This window comes from Phascolarctos cinereus, unplaced genomic scaffold, assembly GCF_003287225.1.
Source record: "Phascolarctos cinereus isolate Bilbo 61053 unplaced genomic scaffold, phaCin_HiC Scaffold_2;HRSCAF=192, whole genome shotgun sequence".
Lineage (NCBI taxonomy): Eukaryota > Metazoa > Chordata > Mammalia > Diprotodontia > Phascolarctidae > Phascolarctos > Phascolarctos cinereus.
Window position 1 is genome coordinate 335122648 of NW_027555625.1, and position 24544 is coordinate 335147191.

Here is a 24544-nt window from a genome sequence, read left to right on the forward strand (position 1 = left end):
CTCCAGGATATCCAGTTTGAAATATGTAATAGGCAAATGATGATATAGGATTGAAGTTTAGGTAAGACTAGGGCTAGATATGTAGTTTTGGGAGTCATGTGCATAGAGACGGTAGTTAAAAACCCATGGGAGCTGATGAGGTTACCAAAAGAGAATATAGAGGGAGAAGACTAAGAACAGAACCTTGGAGAACACCACAGAGGCATAATATGGATGATGAACCACCAAAGGAGACTGAGGAGTAGCAAGACAGGTAGTCAGTGAACCAGGAGAGAAGAGTGTTATGAAAACCCGGAGAGGAAAGAGTATCCAGGAAGAAATGGGTGGTCAACAGTATTAAATGCAGTAAGTGAGCTGAAGAGGATTAAGTCTTAGAAAAGACCATCTGATTTGGCAATTGAGATAATTGGTAACTTTGCAGAAAGCAATTTTTATTGAGTGATGAGGGTTGCAAAAGGTTGAGAAGGGGAAGGAAAGACAAGAGGGGAAGTGGAGGCAGTGAATATCAACAACTTTTTCAAGGAATTTGGCTAAGAAACAGAGGAGAAATATAGTAGTAGCTGGGGGAAGAGGACAGGTAGGTGGTGCAGTGCATAGAGCAGTGAGCTTGAAATTAAGAAGACTCATCTTTATTAGTTCAAATCCAGCCTCAGACATTTACTAGCTATGTGATCCTGGGCCAAGTTATTTAACCCTGTTCACCTCAAATTTCTCATCATAAAATGAGCTGGAGAAGGAAATGGTAAACCATCTTTGCCAAGAAAACCTCAAAATTGGGTCACAGAGTTGGACATGACTGAAAATAACTGAACAAAAGCTTGAGGGGATGGTAAGATTTTGTGAAGATTTTTTAATTATGGAAGAGATTGGATGTGATTCAAAACAGTGAAGATAAAACTAGTGGATTGGGAGAAATGGAAGATTAGAGAAAGAAGGGAGATAATTAAGAATGAAATCTGCTGAAGAAGATTTAAGGAGATGGGATCGGTGCATGTATAAGAGTAACTGGCAAGAACAAAGACCAATTCTTTGTCAGAGACTTGGGGAAAGGAGGAGAAAGTGAGACATGATGTAGAGGGATTTTGATATGAAAAGAATGGGAGGAGAGGAAGCTTACATTGAATGGCTTCGATTTTTTCCAATAAATTAAGTGAGAAGGACTTCAGCTAAGAAAGAGGATAGAAGAGGAGATGTAGGAGATTTCTGAAGGGAAAAGAAAGTGCAGAATAGCATGTGACAAGGCACTTTCTACCACAGTGCTCTTTATATGACAATTAGGAGGCCTTAATGAACAGTATACTCCATGGACTTAAGTTCATAGTTTGTAGAGCAGGGAATTGGGTGCAGCACTTGAAAGGACAATCTTGAGCCTCATACCTATCAGATTGACTTACATGACAGAAAAGGTAAATGATGGATGATGGAGGAAATGTGGAAAAATTTGGACACTAAAACATGGTTGATGGAGTTGTGAACTATCCAACCATTCTGGAGAACAATTTGGAACTACACTCAAAGGGCTATAAAACTGTATATACCCTTTGATCCAGCAATACCACTACTAGACCAAAGAGATCAAAGAAAAAGAAAAAGGACATATTTGTACAAAAATATTTACAGCAGTTCTTTTCTTGGTGGCAAAGAATTGGAAATTGAAGGGATGCCCATGAATTGGGAAACGGCTGAACAAGTTGTGGTATATGATTGTGATAGAACACTATTAAGAAGTGAACAGAACCAGGAGAACATTGTGCAAAGTAACAGCAATATTGTAATGATGACCAATTGTGAAAGACTTGAGCAACTCTGATCAGGATAATGATCCAAGACAATTACAAAGGACCCATCATGAAAAATGTTAGAGAACTGATGAAGTTTGAATGCAGACTGAAGCATACTTTTTTACTTCATTTTTACCATGGATTTTTTTTTTGAGAAAAACAACTTAAAATAGATATCATTAGTTTAGTAGACAAAAGAAAAAAACAAAATAAAAAATGAAAGAGGAGAATTCGCAACAAACGAAGAGGAAATATATGAAATTATTATAAATTATTTTGCCAATTTTATGCCAATAAAACAAATAACAACTGAAATAGATGAATATTTACAAAAAATATAAAATACACAGATTAAGAGAATAACAGACAGAGAATCTAAATAACTCAATATCAGAAAAATAAATTGAATAAGCTGTAAAGGAACTCCCAATAGGTAAAACAAAAAACAAAAACTAAGACCAGATGAGTTAATAAATATATTCTATCAAAGATACAAAAAAAAAAAAGAATCTAGCTAACTCCTTCTGTGAGACAAATATCCTGAAACAAAGTTGAGAAAGAAACTTCCTGTCCAATATCCCAAATGACTATTCCTGCAAAAATATTGAATAAAAATATATTAAAAAACTATAACATTATATTAAAGAGATTTTGCACAATAACAAGGTTAGATATAGCAGAAATTCAGGGTTGTTTCAACATTAGGAACAATATAAATGTAATGGACAAAATAACAAAATGTATTACGAAAAACAAAAATCACATGATATAATCAGTAGATATAGTCTTTTTTTTTTAAAGACACTTGGAGTTAAGTGACATGTCCAGGCCCACACAGCTAGTAAATGTTTGAACTCAGTTCCTCCTGACTTCACAGCCAGTGCTCTATCCACTGCGCCACCTAGCTGCCCCTTTAGATATATAGTCTTAAAAAAAAGCAAACTACAATATTTTTTAGTTTAACAAACATGAAAAAGCATAAGAATAAATAGACCTTTTCCTAATAAGTAAAATAATATTATCTAAAACTAAAATATAGGATTATTTGTAATGGAGAAATGCTAGCTGCCTTTCCAAAAAGATCGAGGACAAAGTAAGGATTTCCATCATTCCCATTATTATTTAAGTACTAATTCAAAATACTGTTAGTAATAAGTTGAGAAAAAGAAATTTAAGGAATAAACATTGGTAAAACAGAAATAATTATTGCTTTTTGAAAATGAAATGGTGATTTACTTAGGTTTGAATAAAACTAATTAACAAACTCATAAATATGGTAAAGTAGAAAGATGTCAACTCCACAAAATCATCATCCTTCATATATATTGCCAACATAATCCATTTAAATTTAATTTAAATTAAATACGAATATAGAAACTAAGATTCCAGCTTCTAAGATGCATACAGGAATTAAACTTATAATTACCAAAAATTCTTTACAAAAATAAATACAGACCTAAATAATTGGAGAAAGATTAATTACTCATGGTTGGATGGTGGGAATAAAATAAAAATGACAATACTACTGGAATTTTTTTGTTTATTCCATACTATATCAAACAAAAATTAATTTAATTTTTATTTTGAACTTGACAAACTCCAAATAACATAAACATTTCCATATACATCATAGAAAAGAAGGAAAATAATGTGCACGAAACTGTAAACTTCCATTACATAGAGCTTTTTTTTTTAAAGTATATGAAGTTCAACATGTAGCTTTCAAAGCTGTCCTGCTTTCCTGTGTGATTCCTTCTGGTTTTCTTGTTTCTCCTCCTTTAGGAGCACCTAATCTGTAGTCCTACTCTTGCTCTTACCTCCTCACACTCCAAAATGAAAAAAGAAAAGAAAAACAAAATCCTTGTGTTTTTTTCTTTCTCCACTTTAGTCTTTTAAATTTTTTTATTAACTTATTTTGATTTATCAATAATCACTTCTATATGCTTTTGAGTTTAAAATTTTTCTCCTCCTTCCTCCCCACCACCCTCCCCAAGACAGCGCACAATCTGATATAGGCTATACATTTACATTCCTATTAAACATATTTGCATATTAGTGATATAAGTAAAAATTAAAACCAAAAGGAGGAACCATCAGAAAGATGAAACAAAACTCAACAGAAGAGGAAAAAAAATAGCAATTCAACTTCCATAGTTCTTTCTTTGGATGTGGATAGCATTTTCTATCACGAGGCCTCTGGACATGTCTTAGATCCTTGTATTGCTGGGAAGGGTTAAATTTATCAGTATTAGTCATCACGCAGCATGGCTGTTATTGTGTACAATGTTCTCTTGGTTCTGCTCACTTCACTCAGCATCAGACCATACAAGTCTTTCCAGGTTTTTGTGAAGTCATCCTGTTCATCATTTCTTATAGCACAATAGTATTCCATTACATTCATTTACCACAACTTGCTCAGCCTTTCCCCAATTGATGGGCATCCTCTCAATTTCCAATTCTTTGCCACCAGTAAAAGAGCTGCTATGAATATTTTTGTACATGTGGGTCCTTTTCCCATTTGTATGATCTCTTTGGGATATAGCCCGAGAAGTACTATTGCTGGGTCAAAGGGTATGCACATTTTTTAGCCCTTTAGGCATAGTTCCAAATTGTTCTCCAAAATGGTTCGATCATTTCACAACTCCACCAACAATGCATTAGTGTTCCAATTTTCCCACATCTTCTCCAACATTTATCATTTTCCTGTTTTGTCACGTTGGCCGATCTAATAGGCGTAATGTGGCACCTTAGAGTTGTTCTGATTTACATTTCTCTAATCAGTAATGATTTAGAGCACAGACGGCTTTAATTTCTTCATCTGAGAGCTGTCTGTTCATATCCTTTGACCATTTATCAATCGGGGAATGGCTTGTATTCTTATAAATTTGACTTAATTCTCTATATATTTTAGAAATGAGGTCCTTATCAGAGAGACTGCTTGTAAAAATTATTTCCCAGTTTTCTTCCTTCCTTCTAATCTTAGTTGCATTGGCTTTGTTTGTGCAAAAACTTTTCAATTTAATGTAATCAGAATTATCCATTTTGCTTTTCATAATGTTCTCTATCTCTTGTTTGGTCATGAATTCTTCTGTTCTCCATAGATCTGATAGGTAAACTATTCCTTGTTCTCCCAGTTTACTTATAGTATCAGCTTTTATATCTAAATCATGAACCCATTTTGACTTTATTTTGGTATATGGCGTGAGACTTTGGTCTATGCCTAGTTTCTGCCATACTGTTTTCCAGTTTTCCCAGCAGTTTTTTTCAAAGAGTAGGTTCTTATCCCAGAAGCTGGGATCTTTGGGTTTATCAAATAATAGATTATTATAGTCATTGACTACTGTGTCCCTGCATATTTAACCCATTCTATTGGTCCACCACTCTGTTTCTTAGCCTGTACCAAGCAGTTTTGATGACTGCTGCTTTATAATACAATGTAAGATCTGGAATTGCTAGGCCACCTTCCCCTGCATTTCTTTTCATTAGGGTCCCTTGATATTCTGGACCTTTTGTTCTTCCAAATGAATCTTGTTATTATTTTTCTAACTCTATAAAATAATTTTTTGGTTGTTTGATTGGTATGGCACTGAATAAGTAAATTAGCTTAGGTAGAATTGTCATTTTTATTATACTAGCTCAGCCTACCCATAAGCAACTGATGTTTTTCCAGTTATTTAGATCTGATTTTATTTGTGTGAAAAGTGTTTTGTAATTGTGTTCATAGAGTCCCTGGGTTTGTTTCGAGAGGTAGACTCCTAAATATTTTATAATGTCTACAGTAAGTTTAAATGGAATTTCTCTTTCTATCTCTTGCTGTTGGGCTTTGTTGGTAATATATAAAACAAAATCCTTGTAACAAATATGCATAGTCAAGCAAAACAGATTCCTAAATTGCACATGTCCAGACATATTTCATTCCTCATCTTCGGTCTGTCATCTCATTGGCAGGAGATATCAATAGCGACTATCAATAATGAATTTTTTCAAATTGTGGTTACTGCATTCATCAGAGATACCAAGATTTTTAAAGTTGTTTTTCTTTACAATGCTGTAGTGTAAATTTTCTTTTGGTTCTACTGATTTCATTCTGTATCAGTTCATTTAGTCTTCCCAGTTTTTCTGAAAGTATCCCTTTGATCCTCTATTATAGTGCAGTAATATATTTATATTAGTTTCTAGTTCTTTGCCATACAAAAATCACTGCTATGAATGTCTTTGTACATATGGGTCCTTTTTTTTTCTCTTTGGAGTGGTATCAATGGGTCAAAGTATGCACAATGCAGTAACTTTTGGGGCATAGTTTCAAATTGTTTTCCAAAACGGTTGGATTGGTTTATACTTCCATATCAATAGTGTATTAATGTGACTATTTCCCCCAGAGCCCCTCCAACAATTGTTATCTTTGCCAATAGATAAACTGCATTATATATTGATAACTTTGAGTGTAACCTCAGATTTGCTTTAGTTTGTATTTCTTTATTGGTAGTTTGGAGCATTTTTTCCCCATATGGTTAGTGATAGCTTAGATCTTTTGAAAATTGTTCATATCTTTTGATCATTTATTTATTGGGAATGGCTTTTGTTTAGACCAGGCTTTATATATCTTACTATAAGACTTTTATCAGAGAAACTAGCTGCAAAGATTTTCCCCCTAATTAATAGTTTCCCTTTTAATTCTAACTGCATTACCTTTGTTTGTACAAAAAATTTTACATTTTATATAATGAATATTGTCCATTTTATTTTCTGTGATCTTCTCTATCTCTTGTCTGATCATGAACTCTTCCCCATCTATCTTTCTTAAAGGTACATTTTTCCTTGCTTCTACAATATATTTATGTCACCTTTTATATCTGTCATATTCTATTTGGAACTTATCTCAGTCATGTGGAATGAGATGTTAAGTCAACATATAATTTCTTCCACACCACATTCCAAATTTTCCAGCAGTTTTCGTCAAATAATCCTTAAGCCTAGTAGTTGTGGTTTTAGGATTTATCAAACACTACCCTACTATGTTCATTTGCTTCTGGATGTTGTGTGGGACAAGTGAAAGTTTCTCATATGAAATGGAAGCTATGCCCCAAAATTTAGTTAAGGCTTTAGCATTAGCTGGGCCTAAGTTTCGTTTTCTTGTAAATCATGTGATAGGGTCATACCCCAGCTGCCCACCCCCTCCCTTGTTTTGTAACCACCACCCCAGCCTTATCTTTACCAGATAATGCAATCTTCTAGCTCCTAAGCTTGTTTTGGGTAAAATGTATCTCTTAGTTTCTGGGTAGAATGTAAGGTCTCTTACCTCAGCCAATGAGGATAAAGAGACTGAGGTAAACAAGTGTGTGGGGGGGGTTTCTTGGAGTTGTTTGTCTAAGGGTATATAACTGCTTGTTTGCTACCTGTATCTTGCCTCCCTACTCTAGTCCACCCTGGGTAGGTGATGGCCAATTCGCACGAGAGACCTGCTAGAATAAAACTCCTGTTTCTACTGAGAGAAACCTCTGAATTTTTATTTGGGTAGGTGGTCTCAATCCCACTCAGTTGGGGGCTCAGCCAGGATTTTCTTTGATTGAGGAGGGGGCTTTCCTACGGAGGTCAAGACCAAGCGCTCGTCTGGGATTTCTTGGAGGTCTTGAACCCCAGAGGGAGGTTACTGGCCAGTCATTGAAATAAACCCAAAGAGAGGGACTTGGAGAAACAGAAGGCTTGTTAGGGCTCCGACGATTAAAAACGAAACTAAGAAATTCCAGCTGTCTGGTGAGTGAGAGCAGTCACATAAGTTGTACCCGTGCAACCCAGAGGTAAGCACTCAGGGGTCTGGAGGTAATTGGCATAGGGTGAGAGCCCTTTAGGGCAGACTCTAGTTTAGGCAGAGTCCAGGCCTAATCAAATTTCGGAATAGATACCTCATCGAAAGGACACCACTGAGAAAGCTTCATGGGTGACTGGTGAGGAGTGGGTGACCCTTCTTGGTGATTTGGCTGAGTCTTTAGACTCGGGGAGTTCGGTGATGACTCCCGTAAATTCCCTAGGTGAGGGCCTAGGAATGGGAAAGGAACAGTTGGAGCACAAATGTGAGGTACCTATAGACAGTCCTTTAGGCAATCAATTGCAGAATTGGAATGAACTATGAAAATACAGAGGAAAGGATAGAAAGAAAATTATTAAATATGATTTAAGGATTTGAGGATTCTACAGGGTGGAGGGTTTGTTGTATGTCTATTTTTTGTGTGTGTTTGTGTCTGTGTGTGGTATGAGTGAGTGTCAGTGTGTATCTTTTGCAGCCAGACAGCAAAAGGCTGCAGCTGGACTCTGGAAAGTTGCTTTCTTTCTCTCCCCTTCTGCCTCCCTGGTAACAGCAGCCTCAGAGGAGTGGGTGGATGGGAGAGAGAAAGAGAGAAAAATACTTTATTATTTAGGTTATATGATTGGTAAAAAGCAAGTTGATAAGGATTTTCGAAGTGTCAGGTCAGAATTAGAAAGAAATAAGATATATGCAGTTTTAAAGTGACTTTAATCAAAGTCCATTAGAAAGAAAGGCAAGAAAGTTTAAGCATGTAGGAGAGAGGAGTATGTGTAGAAAGCTTAAGGAAGGTATAGTTTATTTGCAGTGTGAATAGAAGTTTTGAAAGTAAGAAGGTTTTGAAACTTTTGGGAAAAAAAATAATTTCTCTCTCTCTGCATTCTAATTCTGGCCAAATTTGAGTGTGGAGACAAAGAGAGAAAAAGGGAACCTTTTCCCCTCAGATCAAAAAGAGAAAAGTTTTTGTGTATCAGAACATAAACAAAAGGTAATTTATGGGCAGCCGGGGGCTGTGCTGAGGGCTGCGGATTGTTGAGGATGGCTGAGTTCGACTGTTGCCCAGACCATGATGCCCCATGAGCCCCAAATCATTCAAATTGGTAAAAATGTGATGTTTTTAATTTCAGAACTTGTTACACTGTTTGGCACTAAAGTAAATTGAAAGAAACTAAAGAACAGTGGAAAAATAGTGTAAGATGAGTGAACTGTTTAGAGTGCATAGCAAAGTTGTAAAGGCAGTTTAGGAAGAGAGAGAGGGAGGGAGAGCCCTATTCAATTATCTCCCTTCAGAAATGCAAAAAGAAAGCTGTGTAGTAGTCTTGGCGACTGAAATTTCGGTAGGGGTGTCTTAAGTTCCCCGCCATATTAGTTATTGTGAGTTATGATTATTACTGTTCAATTAATTATTAAGCTCCAGAGGTGCCTACCTGGAGGGAAAGCAAAAAGAAGTAGTTAGAATACTGGCCCCATACATTTTAAACTGACCTAATTACAATAGGTGATTCCAAACTATTTGTAAAACTTTCGCAAGAAAATGTGGACATGAGTGGGAAACTGAAATATTGAAAAAAATATATGAATTTGTGGATAATATCCCTTTATAAAGGGCCAAGGGTATTGAACTTAGAAATGTGTATTTGTATAATTTTAAGAGCACATATTGTTATTTGGCATTAAGAAATTTATTCACGGCAGTTACCGCCCGGGAGTTTCTCTTCCTTTATCTCCGGTCCCCCATGGCCTCGCAGAACTGCGACCCGGCCACTGCCAGTGCTGCCACCGCTGCCCGTAAGGTAGGCAAGCCTGGGGCAGGTGCTGCCCGCAGGTCTGTGGGCAAGAGGTTACAGCAGGAATTGATGACCCTAATGATGTCTGGAGACAAAGGAATCTCTGCCTTCCCAGAGTCAGACAATCTCTTCAGGTGGGTTGGGACCATCCATGGGGCAGCTGGGACAGTATATGAAGACCTAAGGTACAAGCTCTCCTTGGAATTCCCCAGTGGCTACCCATATAATGCTCCCACTGTGAAATTTGTCACACCTTGTTACCATCCTAATGTGGACACCCAAGGTAATATCTGTTTGGACATCCTCAAGGACAAGTGGTCAGCTCTGTATGATGTCAGGACCATCCTGCTATCTATCCAGAGCCGCTGGGAGAACCCAACATTGACAGCCCATTGAACACACATGCTGCTGAACTTTGGACAAATCCCACAGCCTTTAAAAAGTGCCTGCTGGAAACCTACATGAAGCAGGTGACTAGCCAAGAGCCCTGACCCTGGCTGCCCAGCCTACCTTCCTTCATCTTGTGTGTATGTGTATATGTGTGCATCTATCTTTTTTCCCTTCCTAATAACCTGTCTTCTCCTTTTTTCTGTATAGGACTCTTTCATAGACTGTTTTCCTTTCCTTTTTTTCTTAAACTCTTGTCCAGCCCTCAACATTAATGTATAAATAAATGAAGTTTTGTTGTTAAAAAAAGAAAGAAAGGAAGGAAGGAAGGAAGGAAGGAAGAAAGAAAGAAAGAAAGAAAGAAAGAAAGAAAGAAAGAAAGAAAGAAAGAAAGAAAGAAAGAGAAAGAAATTTATTCAGTGTGTGGCCCCAGGAGACTGTTGAATCTGTTAAAGGGGTCTAGAAAGAAAAGATTTTTTTATTGAGTCTGTTTTCAATTGTATTAGTTATGTTGTTGGAAGGGCAATTTCTTTTATAATCTAGACTGTTAAATTAATTGTGTCTTCAGAGAAAAGAGAAAAAGGAATGAATCTGGCTGTTGGGGATTTAAGAAATCATAAAATTTCCAAATTTTTATTTAAAGGGAATTTTCAGTTAAAATTGTTTTGTTATCATTTATGAAATTTGTGAGATTTTTAACTAAGTTGTTTCGGATTACTGTTTTAATGCTAAAACCTAAAAGGGTTAATTGATTACTGTATCTGTGTGGGCAAGGTCATCTGCCCTGAGAAAAGAACTTGTTAGGAATATGCAGTTCCTAGACAATGAACTTGACTTGCTGAGAAGTTGCAAATTTGTGTACAATAGATAGAAATGATTTCTAATGATTGGCTTTTACACCAGGACAAGTTTAAATTTGAGAAGGAAAGATGTAAAGTGAGATCTCTTATGTATGTGAGTCCTGATAAATCTATATTGCTTATTGCAACTCCATGAGAGTGAAATTAGCTGCATCTGGCTTTAAGCTGTGATTAGTGAGACTTGCTGTTTGAGGTAAAAGGCTCTTTGGACTATAACTAATTTGATTTTGAGTTTGGATTTGGGTATAGTTGTCTGCATTAAATCAGTATCTGAGAGAAATGCCACAAGAACAGGTGGAGGTCTACTTAGAGGAAATGTGATTTATTTGGGAAAAAGGCCGAGGGGACAATCTTAGCCTCAATCTAGGATGGGATCCTCCTGGCTCAGTTTCCCCATTGTGTTCCTTTGGAAAGGAATGTTTCCCACCTGACTATTCCTGAGTTTGGCTATGAGGAGAAACAGATACTGCGTGATTGGAGAACTGCAACTCTATCTGAATTTAAACAAAGGTAAGGGTGTTTTATCTTGTCATATTTGATACATCACCTGTCCCTGCTCTTTTTCCTTCTATGGTAAGTTTCTATGATAAGAGCAAGTAGTCAGCATGAGACATAAGAAAAGGCTTAGATTATAGTCATATCTTAAACTGATTGTTGGAACTTACTGGACTAATGACTGACTTTCTGAGTCTGACTCCAGGTGTCCTTAACTGAAGCCTGGTGGACTTTAAGTCTAGCTCAATGCAGTTTGCAGTTTGATGTAACCCTCTGTTTGGAGTTGACAGGAAGTTGAGGGAAATATTGTCCCCTTATTCTAATCTCTTAGTGTTTAGTTTCTATAATCAGAAGGTTTTATAAGTATAGTAACAAATTTGCTAAAATAATTGATTATCTAACATCTTAGGTTATTATAGAGCTGGGATTGTGTTCCAGTATGAGTTAGGGTCTTTTAATTCTTGGTAATGGTATGGAGATAATCAGGAGCTTGTGAGAATGTTATTTGTTATTTGGATAATATCATACTGTCTAAAGTTTTGTTACCATTGATTAATAATGTAAAAGAAGAATGGCTTGTGTTTATTTGTAAATGCCATCAAAGAAACAAGGCATGACTAAAATTTTAAGATTTTATATGTACTGTGTTAAAAATTGATATATATGTACTGGAGCCTGTGATTAATTCCATAGTGAAGTCTCATCCCACTGGTGAGGAAATTAATAATGGATTAATGTATAAGTATAAGACACTGTGTTCTGATGTGAATTTCTTAAACATGACAATTGGCCATGTTCCAATTTTGAGTTTGTAAAAATGATCAGGGTATAAGGACTAGAAATAGTGATTTAAAATTGTGCTAAGTCACTTTGTAGGAGAATGGACAGAAAGCTGGTTCCTACAAGAAGCAAGAAGAAGAAGATGCTGAGATGCTGTGCTGGAGATGGCTGGAACAAATACCAAGGACAGAGGACTTCATTGATGATGTTCCTGCCAGACAGCTGTATAAGAAAAGATTTTTGAATCTTAAAGGGACAACTGCATGATTGTTTTCTTTTGGGTCTCTGTATCTACATTTATGAAAGGGCTGCCCCTTTGATTTGTCAATGCTTAGATTAATCCTTCCCATATTTACTTAAAGGGATGGTCCTGGTTTGGGGGAACTCGGTGGAAGCTGGTTTTATGGTTCTTATAATAGCAGTGAGTGGAGTCATACTACTCCCAGTATGTGTCCCTTGTATGATGCAGTTGATTACCATTACTGTACAAAAGACACTCTCTAGAATGCATACATTAAAAGAGCCTACTAGTAAGTCCATAAGATTAATGATATCGAGAAATCTAGGGTGGATGTCAGGCAGAAGAAGAAAGGCTAAAACCTGATGAAATAGTAAAGAGGGAGGCTTCAGAAACTTATCAGTTTTGGCATGAGAAGCTTTCAACTATGAAATGAGAGGGGACATTGTGTGGGACAAGTGAAAGTTTCATATAGGAAATGGAAGCTATGCCCCAAAATTTAGTTAAGAGTTTAGCATTAGCTGGGCCTAAGTTTCGTTTTCCTGTAAATCATGTGATGGTCATACAGCTGCCCACCCCTCCCTTGTTTTGTAACCACCACCCCAGCCTTATCTTTACCAGATAATGCAATCTTCTAGCTCCTAAGCTTGTTTTGGGTAAAATGTATCTCTTAGTTTCTGGGTAGAATGTAAGGTCTCTTACCTCAACCAATGAGGATAAAGAGATTGAGGTAAAGAAGTGTGTTGGGGGGGGGTTGTCTTAGAGTTGTTTGTCTAAGGGTATATAACTGCTTGTTTGCTGCCTGTATCTTGCCTCCCTACTCCAGTCCACCCTGGGTAGGTGATGCCTAATTCTCACAGGAGACTTGCTAGAATAAAACTTCTGTTTCTACTGAGAGAAACCTCTGAATTTTACTTTGGGTAGGTAGTCTCAATCCCACTCAATGTTATGTACCTAGTCTCTTCTACTAATTGACCTCTCTAATGCTTAACCAGTATCAGTTTCCCCTAAGCTTAATTTAAAAAAATTCAATTTGTTAATTCTGAACTTAAGCAACAAAAGATAATTTTCATATACACAGTAGAATAAAAAAAGTATTGTGTATGAAATTGTGAATCTCTTTTTCATGCCATTGGCTTCAAAAATATGTTTATACACACATACATATTTCCACAAATTATTTTAAAACTTGTCCTCTGTATCTGTTAATGCTTCTGAACTTCCTTGTACTTTGTTCATTTAAAAATGTTTCTATGCCCTTTTTTTTTGTTTCACTCTTTTTTTTTTAATTTTTAAAATTTTTTTGTTTTTAGGCAATTGGGATTAAGTGACTTGCCCAGGGTCACAGAGCTAGTAAATGTGAAGTGTTTGGTGTGAGGCTGGATTTGAACTCAGGCCCTCCTGACTTCAGGGCTGGTGCTCCATCCACTGTACCACCTAGTTGCCCCTTGTTTCACTCTTACTAGCCAGCCCTTCTCTCCTTCACCAGTTCTCCTAATTAAAAAAACCAAGAGAAACAACAACAGAACAAAAACAACTCTTGTAACAAATAGAACAGTTAAGCAAAACAAAACCACAGTGGCTATGTCAAAAAACATGTCTCTTTCTGCACCTTGAGTCCTCTCTGTCAGGAAGTGAGTATCATATTTCATCCTCTGGCTTCTAAAATATAGTTGATCATTGCATTGATGAATGCTTAAGTTTTTCAAAATTGTTTTTCTTTACAATGTTGTTGTCCATATATAAATTGTTCCCTTGGTTTATCACTCTTTATCATCTCAATCGTTCCAGGATCCTCTAAAATTCTCTTTCCTCATTTCATAAGGAGCAATAATATTAACTTAATATTGTTTTGATCTACCACAATTTGTGTAGACATTCCCCAATTAATGGGCACCCCACCCTTTAAATTATATTTGTTTTTCTTTTTCTCTTTTAGATTCCTCTTCAGGAACAGAAATCTTGTTTTGCCTGTAGCTGTTCTCTTCCCAGTTACTCCCAGGTTTAACCTCCTTCCTCACTATCCCCTCTTGTTTCTCTGACCCAGAGAACAGAATTAAGGTTTTTAATACAATTATTTGCATAATTCTACATGTTGTATAGCACTGAAAATACAAATCATACAAATTAAGACAGAAAGTATAATACAAATTTACTGTCTCAATAGGATTGTAATTTAGTGGAATGAGCACTGGCCTTCCTGCTGTAAGGTATGTGGTCAAAACTGGTAGCCATCACTTAAATTATTTAGAATAAGCTTTTCCTTGTACAGATGAAGGAACTGAGGCCAAAGATATTGAGTCATTTGTTCTGGGCCACACAGCAGTTAAAAGACTTGTGAACAAAGTGGCAGAGCCAACTCTCAAGCCCATGTCCTGACTTCAACTCCAATACTCTTTCCGCTAGCCTCACTGATGGTGAGTTTGGGTTATAATCCTTACTCTGTTAGGAACTTGCTGTGTGATCTTTGTCAAATTACTTAATTTCTCTGGGTCTTCATTTTTCTTGTCTTTACATAAATTAGGGGTTGGACTAGATAAGTCTCTAAGGTCTCTTCTTTTTTTAACAGCCAGTGAACTTGTTACTACTAATAATGACGTTCTGAACCAAAGTGGAGGGGGAAATAACAATTCTCTATTTCTGCTAGACTTACACAGTTGGGGGTGGGGTACTCACATGGGAAATTTTAGTGACTTATTCTCATGTTAGGAAACTTTCAGCAACTCGTTTGGTGGGAAAATGGAAATAGTTCATCTATGCGTGAAATATGAGCTTCTGTCTATAAATGAAATTTGAATGTATCTTACTGGTGCTTTATTGAATTCCAGTTAGGCCAAATAACCAGAGCTGAGGCTATGAAATCCAGTTAACTCGGGTTTCCTTCGCAGAGACTACAATTCCCGAAAGGCAACGGGTCCTCGAACCTTCAACGTGCGACCAAACCCCGCCTCCCAGGCTTCATGGAAGGGGTTCTCCAATGGCAGGGCTTTCATCGCGGAGCCGGCGGGTTAGGCTGTGAGTTCCAGACTGGGAGAAGACAATTCTGGGAGAAGTCGGGTCGCTTCGAGCTGGGTTGCGGACAGAGCCGCACGGAAAGAGCCGTGGTCTTCGAGGAAGAGGAATAAGCGCCGGGGGCGACTGGAAAATGCCTGTCCATTCCCGCGGGGACAAGAAAGAGACTAACCATCACGATGAAATGGAGGTGGACTACGCCGAGAACGAGGGAAGCACCTCGGAGGACGAGGACACCGAGAGCTCTTCGGTCTCCGAGGATGGGGACAGCTCAGGTAGGTGGTCAGGTCGCCGGCTGCCGGGCCCAGCCTTTCCGCCCAAGCCTCGCGTCTGGGCTGCACTCGTCCCGGAAAGTGGGGTAAGAGAGAAGGGAAGGGGCGGAGACTCCTTCCCGGGCCTGTGCTCGGGACCCCGCGCCCTTGTCCCGGCGTCCGTCCGCCCTCTGCGGGTTGGAAAAGGGAGGAGGCGGCGGCGGCGTTGGAAGCTGCAGCTCCCGTCCGCCTACCCCGGGTCATGGGTCCCTACGGCTGTCTTGGGGAAGCGGAGCGGAGGCGAGGGGCCCTTCCTGCGGTGAGGGGCGCTTTTCCACTCTCTACTGCCTCTGGCCACTTGGCACGTCCTTGTCCCGGGCAGCCGGTGGTGATCGCTCCTCCCCACTAGGCCTGGTTGTGTCTGCCTGCCCCTGCCAGCAGCCTGTCTGCCTCGGCCATCCCTCCTGGGCGGGGGGGGGGGAGTGCTCCTCTCCCCTCCCCCCAACACCTCCCCCCCCCCCGGGACTGAGAGCGCACTTTCCTCTGTCCTGCCCTTTTTTCCCCACCTCTGCCTCCAAATCCACAGTCCGCCAGTTAACGTTTATTGAGTTTCCACTAGAGTAAGGGAGTGATATGGGCGGATCTGTTTTAAGATCACTTTGGCCGCAGAATGGAGGGTGAATGGAGTTAGAAGACTGAGGCAGGGAGACCAGTTAGGAGGTCATTGAAATAATCTAGATGAGAGGCGATGAGAGCCTGAACGAAGGTGATAGCTATGTGGGAGAGGTAGAAAAGACATGATTTTGTAACTAATTAGATATATACCATAAAGGAAAGTGAAGAATTATGAAAGTGAAGATGTTATCCACATGAGTGACTGGAAGAAATAGAGAAGTTTGGAGAAAGGATGTTTTGGAGGAAAGATAATGAGGCTCTGTTTTGAACATGTTGAGTTTGAGGTATAATCCATTTGGAAATGCCCAATAAGCAATTAGTTATGCAGGACTTGAAGTTCGGGGAGCTATAACTGCATGTAAAAGTGTCTGAATCATCTTCCTAGAGATGATAAAGCAGTGAAAGTGATGAGGTCTCTAAATGACGTTGTAGAAATAGGAGAAGATTCCAGAATTGAGCCTTAGGAGTACAATTTACAATTAGGGGCTATGATTAGCCAGCGAGGTACAATGAGTAGTCGATATGTAAGAGAAGAACCAAGGAGAGAATAATCCCAGATAGGACTGAGAGATAGAGGAGGAAACAGTGGTTAGCAATGTCAGATGTTGCAAAGAGGTTCAGGAAGAATGACTGAAAAAAATACCATTAGATCTGGCAACCTAGAGACCATTGTTAACTTTGTATAGAACAATTTCAGTTGAATAATAAGGTTGGAAGCCAAGTTGGGAAGAATTGAGTGAGAGTAGAGGAGGTGGAGGCAGTGATTAGTAGACAGCTTTTCCTAGGACTTTGTCAGAGAAAGGAAGGGTGTGTATCTTGATAGGGTTAAACAAAATTTTTTAAGGATGGAGGAGTCTTAGGCACATTTAGAAGGAGCCAGTATATAGGAAGAAACTGAAGATTAGAGAGAGAAAGGAGATGATTGAGTTTGTAATTTGCTGGAGAAGAAGGGAAGGAATCAGAATCATACAATTCGAAAGTTGAAACAGACCTCAGCAATGTTATAGTCCCTATGCGAAGGAACTCCTGCTGTAATATACCTACCCACAGCTCATCCAGCCTCTGCTTCAAGACCTCCAAGGAGGGGGATCCATCACATCTTCAAGCAATCTAGTTCACTTTTGGACAGCTCTAATTAGGAAGTTATTCCTAACATCAAACCCAAATTGGCATCTTTGTAATTTCTAACCATTGCTCCTGGTTTTGTCTTCTGGGGCCAAATAGAACAAATACAGTCTTCTTCCACGTGAGAGCCCTTCAGATACTTGAACTTACCTATCAAGTTCCACCCCCTACTCCCCTACCCCCCCTTCCTCATTTTTTTCTTTAGGCTTAAACATATCCAGTTCCTTTAACAGATTCCTGTGTGTCAGGGACTTGTGGCCTTTTGCTATGTTTGCCCTTCCCTGGACACTCACAAGCTTATTAATATTCTTTTAAAACTGTGGCATCCAGAACTGAACACAGTATTTCAGATTAGATCTGATGAAGGCAGAATACGATGACTTTATTACCCCTGTTTCCTAGAAGCCGTGCCTCTTGTGTATGAAGCCTAAGATGGCATTATCTTTTTTAGCTGCTATGTCACACTTCTGATTCATATTGAGCTTACAGACCACGAAAACCCCCAGGTCCTATTCATCTGATAGATTCAGTCAGATCCTTACTCTATCATCCATTTAGCTATCCCTTTCAGCTTCGCATCATCTGCACATTAGATAAACACGTCTTTATCTAAGTCACCTATAAAACTTTTAAATAGCACAAAGTCATGTACTGATCCTTGGGTTACTCCACTAGAGACCTCCTGCCAGGATGATATTAAACCATTAACAGCTATTCTTTTTAATCTTGCCATCCAACCAGTTCTCAAACCATCTGACTATAATATCATTTAATCAGTGTCTCTCCATTTTCTCTATAAGAAAAGATTAGGTAACTTGTTAAAAGCTTTATTAAAATCTAGGCAAATCATAACTGCAATATTCTTCTTATCTACTGATATCATAATCCTATCCACAAAAAAAAAGGATATGAAGTTAGTGTGGCATGATCATTCTTGATGAAGTTAAGCTGGCTCTTTGTAATCACCACTTCCCTTTCTTGATGTTCACCAACCATCCCTTTGGTGACTTTTTCTAGAATTTTCCCAGGAATTGAAGTCAAGCTCATTGGCCTGTAGTTTGCAGACTGCTCTTTTCCTTTTTATATGAAAATGTAGACATTTGCCCTTCTCCCATCTTGTGATACCTTTCCCATTTTCTGTGATTTTTCAGATCAAGTTGTCAGTAGCTTAGCAATGACACCTTCCAGTTGTTTCAGGACCTGACCATATAGTTCATCAGGGCAATGTGACTTTGTCAAAAGAAGCTAGGTGTTCTCTTAGTGTTTGCTTACTTAACTTTGGGTGTCAACTCTCAGGAGGTCCATTTCTGGTCTGTCATTTCTGTTGTAAAAGTCATTCTCCTTTGTAGATAAAACAAAAAATGAAAGAAAAATGAAACATTTCTGTCTTCTCTCCCTAGAAAAAGGGATGATCTCATTTTTTTCTCCCATTGTATCTCCAAAAAGTCCTTCTTGTTGTTGTTAGTTTTCCTTGCCAGCCTCAGCTCATTCTGAGCCTTCCTGACACTATTTTTAAAGGACCTTGCTAACCTTTTATATTTATCACATATTACCTGGTTTTGTTTCTATCTTCTTTACATTTCCTCTTACAATCTAAGTTGACTGGTGAGTTTTCTGTGCATTCACAGTGATCTCTTCAGACAAATTTCATTTTTCTTTCTCATTGGAATTTTTTTTTGTGTCTTCAGAATTCCATTCTTGAGCATCTCTTATGTCTCTTATGCTGACTTCCTCTGAAGCATTTTACTCCATGGTAGTATTGTCATTGGCTCTACTTATCCATGAGTAATTAGTATTTCTCAAATTATTTAGACGTATTTGTATAAAATGTTTTGTAATTGTGTTCACATAATTGCTGTGAATGTCTTGGCAGGTAGCCTCCCAAGTATTTTATCTGTAGTTATTTTTACATGTAATTTCTCTTTCTCTTTGTGCTGGATTTTGTTGGTACTATATAGAAATGCTGATTTTGTGTAGATTTTTTTTTAATGTCCAGCAACTTTACTAAAGTTGTTAATTGTTTCAGTTAGTTTTTTAGTTGACACTCTAGAGTCTTCTAGAGAAGGAAATGGCAAACCACCCCAGTATCTTTGCCAAGGAAACTCCATGGTCTATGGGATCAAAGAATCAGACATAACTGAATGACTGAAAAACAGTAACAACAACAACTAAGGTTTTCTAAGTAAATCATATTATCTGCAAAAAGTGATAGTTTGTTTCCTCTTTGCCTGTTCTGCTTCCTTCAATTACTTTTTCTTCTCTTGTTGCTATAGCTAACATTTCTAGTACTGTATAGAATAGTAATAGTCATAATAGGCATCCTTGCCTATGCTTATTATTTCATTTTTTCCTTAGTGCTATAGTTAGCATTACTAGTACAAAATTGAATAGAAATTGTGATAAATAGACCTCCTTGCTTCATCCCTGATCTTTATGAAAAGGCTTCTAGCTTATCCCCATTACAGATAATATTGGCTCTTGGTTTTAGATAGGTGCTGTTTATCTTTTAAAGAATACTTCTCTATATTCCAGAGCTTTCTAGTGTTTTTTTTTAAACAGGAATGGCTGTTGTATTTTGTCAGAAGTTTTTTTGCATCAGTTGAAATAATAGAATTTTTGTTGTTTTTGCTATTAAAACGGCCAATTAAGTGCAGAACCAGAAAAACTGTCCACAATATCAGCAACATTGTGTGATGATCAACTATGAATAACTCAGCTCTTCTTAACAATATAATGATCCAAGACAAGTACAAAGGACCCATGAAGGAAAATGCTGTTCATATGCAGATAAAGAACTGGTGGACTCGATGTAGATTGAAGAATATTTTTTTTCATTTACTCTATTTTTTTTCATGTTTTTTCCCCTTTTGATATGTTTCTTTTTTTTATAATTGTGATTAATATGAAAACATGTTTTACATGATAGCACATGTATAAACTGTATCAACTGCCTGCTAGTTTCAGAAGAGGGGAGGTGAGGGAGGAAGGGAAAAAAATTGGAACTCAAAATCTTGTAAAATTATGTAAAAATTTTTCTTGATCAGTAACAGGAAAAAAATAAAATGCTACTAAAAAAGAGAAAGAATAGGACAACAAATTGGATATGCATGTAAAAAAAATACTAGGAAACAAACAAATTTAAGGTATCCAATTAAACATCAAAATAGAAATCCTGATAGGAAAGATTAACAAAATTTAAAATTTCAAAAAAACCCCACTGAATAAATAAAACTAGGAACTGGTTTTTTTGAAGAAAAACCTATGAAATAGATAAGTCACCAGTTCACTTGATTTAAAAAATGAAAAAGAAAACCAGATTATCAGTATGAAAAACGAAGAAGGTGTTGGGCATCTAAGTGGTGGAGTGGGTAGAGCACCAGCCCTGGAGTCAGGAGGACCTGAGTTCAAATCTGGCCTCAGACACTTGATGCTTACTAGCTGTGTGACCCTAGGCAAGTCACTTAACCCCAAATTGCTATCTAGAATGGTTGGATCAGTTCACAACTCTACCAACAGTGCATCAATGTCCCAATTTTACTACATTCTCTCCAACATTAATCATTTTCCTTTTTTGTCATATTAGCCAAACTGATAGTTGTGCAGTTTTAATTAGCATTTCTCTAATTAAAAGTGATTTAGAGCATTTCTTCATGTGCCTATAGATAGCTTTGATCTCTTCATCTGAAGACTACCCGTTTCTGTCTGTTGACCATTTATATCAATTGGAGAATGGCTTGTAATTTGATTTATTTCTCTCTGTGTGTGAGAGATGAGGCCTTTATCAGAGATACTTGCTTTAAAGATTGTTTCCCAGCTTTCTATTTTCCTACTAATCTTAGTTGCATTGGTTTTGTTTGTACAAAAGCTTTTTAATGTAATATAATCAAAATTATCTATTTTACATTTTATGATGTTCTCTGTCTTTTGTTGGGTTGTGGATTCTTCCCCTCCCAGTAGATCTGACATATTCCTTGCTCTTCTAATTTGCTTAGGGCTTCCCCCTTTATGTCTAAATTATGCACCCATTTTGACCTAATCTTGGTATATAGTGTGAGTGGTGGTCTGTACCTAGTTTGTGTCCTATTGTCTTCTAGTTTTCCCAGCAATTTTTGTCAAATAGTGAGTTCTTATCCCAAAAGCTCAGGTCTTTGGATTTATCAAACACTAGGTTACTATAGTTATTGCATTCTGTGTCTTGTATCCCTAATCTATTCCATTGATTTACCATGCTATTTCTCAACCAGTACCAGATAGTTTTGATGATTAGTGCTTTATAATATTGTTTGAGATCTGGTATTGCTAGGCTACCTTCCTTTGATTTTTTTTCATTAATTCCCTTGATATTCTTGACTATTTGTTCTTCCAGATGAATTTTGTTGTTATTTTATAGAGCTAGAAAAAATAAGTTTTTGGTAGTTTGATTGGTATGGTACTGAATAAGTAAATTAGTTTAGGCAGAATTGTCATTTTGGTATATTGGCTCTGCCTACTCATGAGCAATTGATATTTTTCAAGTTGTTTAAATCTGACTTCATTTGTGTGAAAAGTGTTTTGTAATTGTGTTCAATTTATTCCTGGGTTTGTCTTCGCAGGTAGACTCCTAAGTATTTTATATTGTTTACAGTTATTTTAAAGAAAATTTGTCTTTGAATCTCTTGCTCTTGGGCTTTATTGGTCATATAAAGGAATTCTGATGATTTATGTGAGTGGGTCTTATATCCTACGACTTTACTAAATTTTAGTTGTTAATTATTTCAAGTAATTTTTTAGTTGATGCTGTGTGGTTCTCTAAGTATTCCATCATATCATCTGCAAAAAGTAATAGTTTTGTTTCCTCATTGCCTATTCTACTTCCTTCAATTTCTTTTTCTTCTCTTATCACTATAGCTAACATTTCTAGTACTATATAGAATAATAATAGTCATAATAGGCATCCTTACTTCATCCCTGATCTTAGTTGGAAAGCTTCTAGATTATCCCCATTACAGATAATGCTTACTGATGGTTTTAAATAGTTACTGCATATCATTTTAAGTAACGATCCTTTTATTCCTATGTTCTCTAATGTTTTTAATAGGAATGGGTGCTGTATTTTCTGAAAAGCTTTTTCAGCCTCTGTTGAGATAATTATATGATTTCTGTTGATTTTGTTATTGATACTGAACCAACCCTCATTCCTGGTATAAATCCCACCTGCTTATAGTGTATAATTCTTGTTCTGTAATCCCCTTGCTAGTATTTTGTTCAAAATTTTTGCATTGATATTCATTAGGGAAATTGATCTAAAATTTTCTTTCTCTGTTTTAGCTCTTCCTGGTTTAGGTATCAGCACAATATTTGTGTCCTTCACCTATTTTCCCAAATATTTTATATACTGTTGGAGTTAATTGTTCTTTAAATGTTTGGTAGAATTTACTTACAAACTCGTTTGGCCCTGGGGATTTTTTCCTAGGGAGTTCATTAAATGGCTTGTTCAACTTCTTTTTCTAAGATGGGATTATTTAGGCATTCTATTTCCTGACCTGTTAATCTAGGTAATTTATATTTTTATAAATATTCATGGATGTCACTCATATTATCAGATTTATTTGCATACAGTTGGGCAAAATATTTCCTCATGATTGCTTTCATTTCTTCTTCATTGGTGGTGATTTCACCCTTTTCATTTTTGATACTGGATATTTGGTTTTCTTTATTTTTTAAAATTATATTAACCAATGGCTCATCTATCTTAATGGTTTTTTCATAAAACGAGCTTGTAGTTTTATTTATTATTTGTTACTTCAATAGTTTTTTTACTTTCAATCTTATTAATCCCACTTTTGATTTTCAGGATTTCCAATTTGGTGCTCAGTTGGGGATTTTTTAATTTGTTCTTTTTCTAGTTTTTTTAGTTCCATGCCCAATTCAGTGATCAGTTCTTTTTCCAGTTTGTTGATGTAAGAATTTAGAAAAATAAATTTTCCTCTAAGTAATGCTTTGGCTATATCCCATAAGTTTTGGTATATTGACTCATTGTTGTAATTCTCATTAATGAAATTTTTGATGTTTCTGTAATTTGTTCTTTGAAGTGTTTAGTAATCCTGAAGAATAAGTGGGACAACAGTTATTTAGTTTTCAATTAATTTTTATTCTATGTTTCCATTGCCCTTCATTGAATGTAATTTTTGTTGCATTTTGATCCAGGAAGAATACATTTAATATTTCTGGCTTTTTACATTTGATTTTGAGGGGTTTTTGCCCTATTACATAATCAGATTTGTGTAGGTGCCATGTGCTGCTAAGAAAAAGGTATGTTCTTTTCTGTTCCCATTCAGTTTTCTCCTAAAGGTGTGTCATATGTAACTTTTCTAATATTCTGTTTACCTTCTTAGCTTCTTGTTTATTTTTTGGTTGGATTTATCAAGTTCTGGAAGGGTACAGTTGAGGCCCCCCACTGATACAGTTTTGCTGTCGTATTTCTTCCTATAACTCACTTAACTTCTTTAAGAATTTGGATGCTATACCACTTGGTGCCTATATATGTTTAGTATTGATATTGATTTATCGTCTATGGTACCTTTTAGCAAGATGTAGTTTACTTCCTTATCTCTTTTAATTAGGTCTGTTTTTGCTTTTACTTTATCTAATATCAGGATTGCTACCTCTGTTGTTTTTATTTCAGTTGAAGCATAATAGATTCTGTTCTAGCCTGTTACCTTTACTCTGTGTGTTTCTCTGCTTCAAGTATGTTTCTTGTAAACAACATTATATAGGATTCTGGTTTTTGATCCACTCTGCTATCTGCTCCCATTTTATGGGAGAGTTCATCCCATTCACATTCACAGTTATGATTACTGTGTATTTCCCTCCATCCTATTCTTCCTCCTGTCTGTCCTCTCTGTCCTTTCACCCTTTTGCTCCTCACCAGTGTTTTCCTTCTGTCTACCACCTCCCTTGATCTGCCCTTCCTTCTGTTAGTACCCATCTCTCCTTACTTTATCTCCTCCCCTCCTACTTTACTGTCAGTAAGAATTCTGTATTTAGCTGATAGTGTATATGACTTCTTCTTTGAACCAGTAGTGATGAGAGTAAGGTTCAAATGATGCCCATCGCCCATGCTCCCATCTTCCCCTCCACTGTAATTGGTCTTTCTCACCTCTTCATGTGAAATAATTTACCCCACTCTACCTCTCCCTTCCTTCTGTGCCAATCGTACTCTTTCTTTTTCCTTAATTTTTTTTGTCATCCCCTCAAATTCACTTTATATCTGTACCCTCTGTCTATGCATATTCCTTCTAGCTGTTCTACTAGTGATAGAATTTTTAAGAACTACAAATATAATCTTCCCACATAAGGATGTAAATAGTTTAG

The 24544-nt window shown here is 37.0% G+C and overlaps 1 protein-coding gene and 1 pseudogene across 3 annotated transcripts in view; both read left to right on the top strand.

Moving 5' to 3' along the window:
* The window catches only part of BRMS1L (BRMS1 like transcriptional repressor), a 161523-nt gene that overhangs the window by 11513 nt on the left and 125466 nt on the right, over positions 1 to 24544 (top strand). For 2 of the 3 annotated variants that reach the window (XM_020991374.2, XM_020991375.2), the window contains exon 2: positions 15017 to 15415. The exons of the other annotated variant lie outside the window; for it this stretch is intronic. In XM_020991374.2, coding sequence (XP_020847033.1) covers positions 15274 to 15415 — 142 coding nt within the window. In that variant the 5' untranslated portion in view covers positions 15017 to 15273. The remainder of the gene's footprint in view (positions 1 to 15016; positions 15416 to 24544) is intronic. 3 annotated transcript variants of the gene reach the window in all.
* On the top strand, positions 9303 to 9983 carry LOC110211794 (ubiquitin-conjugating enzyme E2 C pseudogene; annotated as a pseudogene).